Raw genomic sequence first — 10,366 nt, 5'->3', positions numbered from 1 at the left:
GCAGGAATGTAGAATGGATTATTACTATGGAAATGAATGTTTATCATGACATTCTGATATTTTTAAACTCAAAGATTAATTATTCGGATTTTTTTTCCCAATCCGATTAGCCAAAAAATGACATTCTCTTCCGTATTTCTTTTTTCTTTTTTGATATTTATTTTTGGTCTATTTTTGGAGCATATTTATAAAACAGAAAAAGCCAACATGAAATTATTGTCATTTTAAATTTTGTGGCCAATGACATGTGATGTTTGTTCTTTTTTTTTTTTGATTTACGTGGGGTGTCCGGGCCAGCTTACGCGCACCACGACTAATCCCCACGCCCCACTGAACATCCTACAAGCCCAGTGAGCAGGTAAGACACCGCGGGGGTGACAGGCGTGCATGGTGAGATTCGAATCCAGATGCAGAAGAAGGGGACAAGCCCCTCCCACCGCTAGGCCAGAACCTCACCTGCGAGTGATGTTTGTTCTTTATATGCTTTCGTTGAAGTACATTCATATGAAAAACAACACCACCATCACCCTCGCCTGGCTGAGTTATTCCGGTAGCAACAGGCTCGAACGATTGTTGAGTGGTTAGATTGTGTCAATAAACAAGTGTTTGGTATATAAGTATAAGTTATTTTTTAAAGTTTTTTTATTTGAAAATATATTAGTTTTTTTTTAAATTATTTCTATACGAACACATCAAATTAATAAAAAAATAATTTATAAAAAAATAATAATTAAAAATATAGAGAAATGCATCAACATGCCAAACGATCCTAATTTACAAGACGGAACGTTGCCCTAGGCCACTCCAAAGAAAATATAGCTTCCATCTCGGTTTTTTTGCACATGTTTTCTCTACCCAAGCTTTCATACATGAAGAGTAAATTTGTTTCCCTTGTTGAATCGGTTTTATATATAGTTATTAAATTGTGGTTCAACTTGATTGATATGTTAATTTGAGAAATTTTAGATTTATAACTTACTTTAACTTAAATTTATAATTAAATTAGATAAGATATTGATCTGATTAAATTTATAATAACTTGGTTGATTGATTATCAAAACTTAATTTAAAATGCCAAGGTTGATGTTTTGTGAAAAAAAAAAATGATGATGTTTAAATAAAAAAATGTTTTTAGTATTGATTTTTTTAGCTATTTATAGGGTTGATTCAATAATCTAATAATAGAGGTAATTTTCAGACTAATACCTGAATCGGGTGACAAGTAAGATTTTATACGCATCATTTACACTTATGATCTGAATCCAAAACGATACAAGGGCTAATCCATCAGTACAATAACCAAACTTCAAATCTACAAAAACACAAAAGTATATTTTATTTACATTATATAAGGTATTATTATAGTGATTATTTTTAAAAGTGTTTTTTATTTAAAATAATTTATAAAAAAATAATAATTAAAAATATAGAGAAATGCATCAACATGCCAAACGATCCTAATTTACAAGACGGAACGTTGCCCTAGGCCACTCCAAAGAAAATATAGCTTCCATCTCGGTTTTTTTGCACATGTTTTCTCTACCCAAGCTTTCATACATGAAGAGTAAATTTGTTTCCCTTGTTGAATCGGTTTTATATATAGTTATTAAATTGTGGTTCAACTTGATTGATATGTTAATTTGAGAAATTTTAGATTTATAACTTACTTTAACTTAAATTTATAATTAAATTAGATAAGATATTGATCTGATTAAATTTATAATAACTTGGTTGATTGATTATCAAAACTTAATTTAAAATGCCAAGGTTGATGTTTTGTGAAAAAAAAAAATGATGATGTTTAAATAAAAAAATGTTTTTAGTATTGATTTTTTTAGCTATATATAGGGTTGATTCAATAATCTAATAATAGAGGTAATTTTCAGACTAATACCTGAATCGGGTGACAAGTAAGATTTTATACGCATCATTTACACTTATGATCTGAATCCAAAACGATACAAGGGCTAATCCATCAGTACAATAACCAAACTTCAAATCTACAAAAACACAAAAGTATATTTTATTTACATTATATAAGGTATTATTATAGTGATTATTTTTAAAAGTGTTTTTTATTTAAAAATATATTAAAATAATATTTTTTATTTTTTTAAATTTATTTTTTATACTAGCATATAAAAAAATAAAAATATTAATTTTAAAAAATTTAATATTTAAAAAAAACACAGGCTCTTGCTTGGCATAATAATGGCAAATGCAGTTTGGGTTTCTGAGCTTCATTTTCCAATCTTTATGGATTTAATGCCAACATCATGTGAATGGGCTTGAAGAAGCCCAAGTTGTATTCTAACCCCTCTCGGCCTTGCTAAATAAATCTCTTTTCACCGATAAAAAAAATAAAATAAAAGAAAACAATTCTGTTCCAAAAATGATCACACATCTTTCAAAATAAAAAATAAAAATGAAGCTTGCCGTGCGTACCAAGTGAAATAATACACCTGGAGAAAAGATGCAATTATGAAGCTTGATTACACCAATCCATCTGTTTTGAACCCAAACAAACCCTACCTGTGATAGGCTGGAGAATTACTCCCAACCATCCAACTTGATCACTGGACAGAAAATTCAAATGCATAATATTAGCTTAATTATCCACATTTTAATGATCGGAAAATATTATACGAAAAACAAATTACCTCACAAAAAATATACATATTTTTATAAAATATCGGTTCAATTAGCAGATTAAATTAAAAAATACAGAATAAATAATGTACTCTGGTCATGTATCTCTACGTGGGAAAAAAAACAAGAAGAAACTTTACACAATAATTTGCCCTACCAAAGAACCACTGACGAAATTAGTAAACTGTCATCACTCGAGGTTTAAATGAATGAACGAAACAAAAAAGGGTGCTTGTAAGGGGAAAAAATTGTTGGTCATAATCATATGGCTATACAAGGACTGATTTGGATGCATCCAGATTATTGAGTCGACAGGTGCCGAGTAGGACTTCTGGGAGCTCATCCTCGGTGTTACCCTGCAAGATTTTTCAGACAGGAAGTGTTAATGCTTCTGTTCCTGATGCTATGGTTTTTAAATCTTCACATCAGCACAGTTTTTGAAATCACTTGAAGATTATGAAAACTTTTCGTTCAGTCTCATCACGCACATGCAGTTAATTACTTAGCTCAGAGCATGAGGATTTAGGAAGCTGGATAAAGATACAGAGAGATTAATATGTGTCACCTGAATCACAAATGCCATTTCTATGACCAGATGGTTCAGGTATCCAAGAACAAGGCTGACCACCCCTCTGGCTACAGTGGAAGATCCCACATCAATGTCGAGCTGAAATTCGGACATGTTTAGAGGCATCACAAATCGAAACTCAACCTGAAAACTATGGATGCAGAAAACTTTATTTGAAATCTACCTCCAAGTAGTTCTTCCCCCGAAAGTAATTCATTTCAAGTGCTTGACCCACTAAGCAAGCTTTCTTACCAACGCTCTGCTTGACTATCCATGATCCCTGCGAAATCACAACCAATGCAAGAATTTAAGCGGCATGATCTGTGTGCTATTCTATGAAACCAAGTAACTCAAGCTTTGTTACTTACCTTGGAAATATAAGGTATGAGCTTAAATCTTGAATTCCTGAATGCATCATCACCATTGACAAAACTGTGGAGCAAGGGAGTTTCTTCCAGAGGAGTTTTTAACATATAATACAGTGCAAGGGTATGCTGGGTTACACCGGGAACCTGATTCATGATCAAATATCATATAATCTGTCTCTTGATTATGAGATTCATCATCAGCATTTACATTAACTTAAATTAACCTGTATATTGACAATGAAGAAGAATTCTGGTCGACCTCGTGCTGCAAACTTCTGCATGAATCCAATAACAATTTGATTGCATGATGAAATTTGCATTTCCAACAATAGGTCATGGTCATCCTTTTTTTTTTCTTTTTAAATCTTATAGGAAGATATATGCACACAGTTCATAGAGATGGTTGATATCAAACCTGAACAATACTCTCAGCACGGCTTCCAAGATCATCTTCTCGGCGGTCGGATCTTAGCCAGTCGGCACCAACCATTTGCATTAATGTGCCTTCTGCCTTGATCTGGAGAAAATAAAATGCTTAAACATGAAATTTAGAGAAAAAAAAAGGTGGAGGTTCTAAATAACTGAATTAGCTAGAATTTAAGGCACCTTCTGATTGTCTTCGAAATAATTTTCTCCACGAATCAGAAAGGTAGTAGGATCAGCAGGAGCCCAACTGCACGGTAAAGAACAGGCCGAGTCCTTTTGAAGAGTATTTCCAAAGGATGTCACTACGTTTTCTTCTTTAGCCAACTCTTGAAAGTCCATGTAACCCTTCTTCTGAACTGCAGCAGACAAGTTTTGAGGGATTTTTTTTACCAGGACACAATTAATCAGTGATTCATACCATCCTCAGTTCAACAGTCAACTTAAAATTGATAACTTAGGCTACCACGACTGGACTAACCTGCAAGGTCATGTAATTTCTTCACGAAGACAGCAGCAGATGATAATCTGGGCTGGGACATGTTCTGCACAATTGGATGCCCAAAAAGTCAGAGAACGAAAGGTTGCAGCTCTTTATCATAATTGATCTCTTACATGTACAGAGAAGAAAAACACAAGCAAGTATTAACATCAACTTCTGAAGTTCGTGATACGAAACGCAAAACAGAAGTCTTTTAAGTCTGGTTTAACTACATTTTGGAAAGCATAGACTCAATCACGGAGGTTAGTAAATACCGAAGCAGGCCATTCTTGACTCACTTCAGGAAACCAGCCATTCTCCAAATGGTCAAAAGCTATCATTTCACCAGAATCAGGAACATCAAAGAATTCATCAGAGGCATCATTCAGGCTCATTAAACTTCTGCGCCCTGAAGTTGTTTTCTCTGCCTCGTCTTCCTCTAAATCAGCATTCAGTTCGAACTTCTGTTGGCTTTTATCTTCCGATTTAATGTCCTCCACTTCATCCTGGGGCAACATTATTTTTACTTCCGAGTCTGCAGAAGAGAAATCAGATGGATAATTGCCGGCTTTGGCTTGGAACATCTCCCTCAGTGCTGAAAAATGCAACAACAGAGAAGGTGATTTAATAAAGTGAACTTTCAGTTCATAAAGCTAAAGTGTACCGCAGGTGAAGTTCCCTAATCAGTAGAATAGAAGGTACCCGCAAGTCTTTCAAGCATGCGGATGGTTAAAGATCTTCCAGATGGTTGACGCAAATATACTTTCCAAAACTTCCAATTAACTGCAAGCATGTGTTTTACAAGTGATTCCCTTCCTTTATTCACAGGAGTTATTACGTACCCTCCACCTGCAGGTTTGTCAGAAATTGATACACATTTAGGAAAGGTATGGCATGAAGGATAACAAGTCAACACAACCAACAGGAACTCACAGATAAACATAAAAAAATAGATATATAGTGAAATGGAGATAGTAGCAAATAAGCAAAATGCATCATGAACAACAAGCCTCACATCAAAAGCCATACGTCATCTAAGCTGAAATATCCTCAAAATTAATCTTTACTTTATATAATTGCTGGAAGAACCGGCAAAGAATAGTGAGAGATGCAAATTAACAATCCTGAATGAAATTCTTGTCTTTCACGTTCATGGCGGGGTCAATTGGCAGCATTCAGAAGTAAATTAACACTTTAAATTTCCAGAAGCAAAGCATACATTACTTTTAAGGCAAGCTCGAACATATCCATTTTGTGGAGGACACTTCTTGTGAATCACCGAATGGTATAGAATTACTGTGAAAAAACCAGATAAAATGTTAGGGCCAAATAACAAAGGCTGCAGCTTGTTAACATCATACGCCTTCTTGATATTGTATAGATTTTCTGAAAAAAATTATGAAATATTACCATATGTTCCATCTTCCTCTCTTCTCCAATATCGTCGCAACAAAAAATCTCTTCGCATCATCCCCCTGCAAAGAAGTTACGTGTCAATGAGAACATATAATAGAAGGGAGTAAGCTTTTCAAAGGTCTTTATCTAACCAGGGTAACCAATTGCTGTATAACTTAGCGTGAAGAATATCTGTGTGACCATCAAGGTGTTCAACCACACTGCCTCGGTAAAAACAGAAGTCCCACCTGCAAGACAGATGACAATTCAGCCACTGGAATGTTACGAAAAATTAATTTAAATGCTCATCCGATCTAAAACCAAAAACAACAGACAAGGGTTGAACAAAGGAAGTGGTACATGTAGTATAAGAATCATAACTAAGTTCCCCGTGTTGCTTTCCTCAGAGAACTTTGAAGACTATAATCTTGTCTCTAAGCTCATATAAAACCAGACGTGATAGATATTCTCATAGAAGTCATAATAGGAAGTCACAATATATATAGATGTATCTTAAACATTCAGGATGAAATTGTAATAAAGCATGCTTCCAATTCCACTTTTAAGAAGATAAGAGGAAACATTCCAGCAATCTTACTCTGATCTCGAGGCACCAAGAGACATAAGAGTATGGAAAATGGCTTCTGGAGTCCCATTAAGCACACCAACTGCCATTATAGCTGGGTGATCATCCCAATGCTGAGAAAAAAAAAAAAATCTTTAGCTGAAGAAGTGAAGTGCAGCTATCCATAATCACCAGGCGATGAAAGAGTGCTTCAACTTACCCTCCCACGAGAATCCCAATCTTTTGCTTCTTTGAAGAGACGCAATCCTGAATTTGCAACAAGTTTTAATCAAATAAGCATCATCCCATGAATACTAGATTAAAAATGCAAGTCTTACCATTCCGACAACCAAAGATTTTCCATGGTGACGGCGCAATTACATCAGATGTCACAGCCTCATTATGCAAGAATGAGTAATAATCTATGGATCTTTGGCGGTGAGCCCTCTTTGCACTGCCAAATCTGTTGAAGCAACCTTCGATTATTGCAGTGGAAAGAAATCCAAAACTTCAAAATATTGATACCAAGAAGATTGAAGCTTACTAAGAATTCCAGATGAATATGTCTCGCTTGGAAATGCGTTTGAAATCATGTTTTTCAAAAATTTAAATATATTTATTTTATTAAAATTATTTTTTAATATTTTTGAATTGTTTTAATATACTAATGTTTAAAATAATTTTTTTAAATAAAAAAAATATTATTTTAATATATTTTCAAATAAAAAAAACATCGAAAACAATCACTATCACATTTTCAAACACTCAAAAACAATCACTATCACATTTTCAAACACGACATGGGGTGTAGATGGGGGGAGCTCCAAATCTTCAAATGGTTGAATTCATTAAGCATTGAAGAATAGAATCTGATAACAATGCAGGCTCTCTTCAAGCAGCAATGTACAGTGTATACATCTACGCTCCACAGTAATGGAGATTGAGTCAAAATCGCTAGCACAAACCTATAGCTTGAAATTGCACATACGTCTAGTGTTTATTGATGTCGGGAAGAGATAAGATGAAAAATTGGAAAAATAAAATAAAATTAAGAACATAACAAAATCAAATGAAAAGGTTCAGTTCCATGAACTTGTCTTGGCAGAGCCTGACATACCTTGAGGGAAGCCAGTTCTTCTTAGAAAAAGACATGAACTCCTTTTCTGGATTTGGGCACTCCTGGAAAGCATAATCAAACGTGAGGTTTTCATCACCAGATAAACCATTGAAATGGTTTATTTCAAATTAACAGTGAAAAACCTTCAAGACAGCATTCTGCAAGGAACGAATCCATCTTCCTGCATCTTCTGAACCACTTGCTCCCAACTATAAATAAGTGTTTGTTAGAGCTTGCGTTACACAAATTTATAAATCAAATAGAACGAAATCGCTTGGAATTTACTGCACCTTAAGATGATCATTTTCGTTTAAAATATTGTAAAGCGTGAAAATGAAGAAGACCTGCAAGTTGCAAACAATTACTTGTGCTTGGAAAAAAAAACCCGTCCCTCGCAGGGCCATGAAGAATTTCGTCCATCATGGATTAGAAAAACAGAAACTATGAAAACAAAGGGCATACTTTCCGATTGATGCTTTCTCTTCCGTTATCTGTAATGCGAATGTAGGAGTCTATTTTCGCACTTCTAAGTGGCTCCTGAAATATAAATTTTCAATTAGGCCTTTTGCGTTACTATCAGATATAATCAAATCATCTGATTGAAATTGCAAAAGGAATTAACAGCATCCTATAGATGAAGCTGATAAAAGACGTTGAAATGGAAGCATATCATGTCATTTATTTTGTTTTCCTTTCAAAACTATAGTTCTTCAGCATGGAGGATTATTTTCGAACAAAGAATGACTGCTCCAACATAATTGCATCTACAGAAACACTTCTTTAAAAGGTTATCATCTTAAAAGGTTATCATCAGATCATAATCATCTCAGATTCCTAGATTTGAACGACTTCTAGCCCCTTCAGCTTTCCAGGATTTCCATTCTTGTGATGTCCACTTCAGGGCTTCACCATGAGGAATGTTCTATTAAACTCTTCTCCTATCATTAATCAAAGCTGAAGCTATGGTTTGACAGACGATTCTACCGATCGAAACTTTGAACCTATCTTATCCTGATTTAAATTGAAGTCAACAAATAAGTTACAATTCAACTCAACACCCTGCATATTTGGCATTATGTCACCCTCTAACTCGTTAATAGTACAGATATTTAATGCGAGAGATCAAATATAAAAAATATGCCCCTCTTCCATTCCCAGCAAGGCATAGCATTTTCAGAAAGATAGGCTTTTCACCCCACCATTGATTTAATATTATAAACCACTTGAAAAACTTCCACTGACTCACCTTTTGTTTTTCTAGGAAAGATAAATCATATCCAGGAATCAACAGAAAAGTGGATAGATTCTGAAATATTTGATGCCGAAAGCAAAATCATGAATCCACATCAGTAGATAAAAACTTCGGATAAGGAAGAATCCATTTTCAGTTACCATTTAGATTATAAAAGTCCAAAAATCATACAGGCGTACAAATCAAAATCATAATCAAACAAACATCTACATAGAAAACTCCCCCCAACCCCCGCACACACACACCCCTTCAAAATACAAAAACAGATTCTGCTTGAGAAAATCAAGGGCACATTCAAACCTTTTCTCAACCCTATCCAATTCCCATTTATACCAATAAAAAAGACAAGAACTCGAAAATAAAAAGAAATCTATACCAAATAAACATCTATCAGCCTGCATCCTTTTACATTGTGAGTTGATCAGAATTTCAAATGAAGAAAGACAACAGAAACAAAAAGTTACCTCTTCCTGTGAAATGGGCATTGTCTTATAGCATCTGAGGTAGTTTTCTTGAAGAATGAAGTACCTTCTGCGTGAAAATTGTAAACCAAACCTGTGGGACCTGATGATAAACAACCACCCTTCCATTTTGCCATCATTTGGAGGCACAACCATTTCAGCAAACCACACAAAAAAGTTAACCCACCGTTCAAAAACCTTCTCAACAATGTTTCATACTACCTTTTCTTCTAGTTTTTGTGCTATGTTGCTGAAATGGCTATGTAAAAATCTTGTACAAGGATAATACGCAACTCTTTTTACGTGCAGAAATTTTTATATATATAAATAAAAATATATAAGCTTGTATATGATGGTGATCCTCTGATCCCACCTCAGGGAATCAGAGAATCAAATTGTCAGTCTCTTACAAATCTTTCAGAGAATTCTTCCCTTTTGATTCTTTTCCGGTCCCCTTCCAAGTTTTTCCATTTTCCTATTTCCAAATTAACTATTATCGGGGTTGACAGGGCAATTGAATAGTTTCTTCGACCGAGTTATTGTCACGCTAAAATTACTATATTGCCCCTTAACCATTTTTTCATTTATATAAGAAAACTGTGAAACGTTGGTTCTTATAATTACGTGGATTTTACATAAACATCTTTTTTTTTTCGGGGATGAAAAGTGTTAATTAATTTTTTTTTACTGTATTTAAATCCTTTTGATTTGATGTATTAATATAATAAATAAATTTTAAAAAACAAAAAAACATTATTTTAATATATTTTTAAATAAAAATATTTTAAAAACACAACCCTAAACCATCAAGTGATTCATTTTATTGAAAGAAAAAGTTATTAAATTGAATATTATGAAAATAATATTTGCTAAATCACGTTTCGGTTGCATCTGTGATGTGGCTTTGTTGACTATGGCATCATGGTGTTTAAGGTTTTAAAGACATGGCGTGTCTTCTTGGAATGATTTCTGGACTTTTAGCCTGCCAATTGCACAGTACAGTCACTGCCCTATCAGTTTCTCGTTACAATCATGATTTTAATTGTTTCTTAATTTCTTTTCTCGTTCAAATATATATATATATTGT

At 34.0% G+C, this 10,366-nt stretch overlaps 1 protein-coding gene across 2 annotated transcripts; it reads right to left on the bottom strand.

Annotated features, from left to right (window-relative positions):
* Nucleotides 1-2,413: 2,413 nt before the first annotated feature.
* On the bottom strand, nucleotides 2,414-9,770 carry LOC105130765 (protein ENHANCED DISEASE RESISTANCE 2-like). Of its 2 annotated transcripts, none has more exons than XM_011033429.1 (21): nucleotides 9,283-9,770; nucleotides 8,029-8,103; nucleotides 7,857-7,910; nucleotides 7,710-7,775; nucleotides 7,567-7,628; nucleotides 6,788-6,912; nucleotides 6,670-6,716; nucleotides 6,483-6,583; nucleotides 6,037-6,132; nucleotides 5,900-5,964; nucleotides 5,714-5,785; nucleotides 5,192-5,338; nucleotides 4,765-5,084; nucleotides 4,490-4,553; nucleotides 4,192-4,367; nucleotides 4,001-4,102; nucleotides 3,810-3,860; nucleotides 3,586-3,729; nucleotides 3,402-3,497; nucleotides 3,215-3,316; nucleotides 2,414-3,005 (listed from the first exon to the last, which is right to left on the bottom strand). In XM_011033429.1, the coding sequence occupies exons 1-21, from the start codon at nucleotides 9,433-9,435 to the stop codon at nucleotides 2,919-2,921; spliced, it is 2,205 nt and encodes a 734-aa protein (XP_011031731.1). In that variant the 5' UTR covers nucleotides 9,436-9,770; the 3' UTR covers nucleotides 2,414-2,918. The 2 variants fall into 2 exon arrangements, with proteins under 2 accessions (XP_011031731.1, XP_011031732.1); XM_011033430.1 differs by having other exon boundaries at nucleotides 4,789-5,084.
* Nucleotides 9,771-10,366: the final 596 nt, after the last annotated feature.

The sequence above is a fragment of the Populus euphratica genome, unplaced genomic scaffold, assembly GCF_000495115.2.
Source record: "Populus euphratica unplaced genomic scaffold, PopEup_1.0 scaffold29.1, whole genome shotgun sequence".
NCBI classification, from domain to species: Eukaryota; Viridiplantae; Streptophyta; class Magnoliopsida; order Malpighiales; family Salicaceae; genus Populus; species Populus euphratica.
Note: the sequence above shows the minus strand (reverse complement) of the source record. Positions and strands in the feature narration are given on the sequence as shown.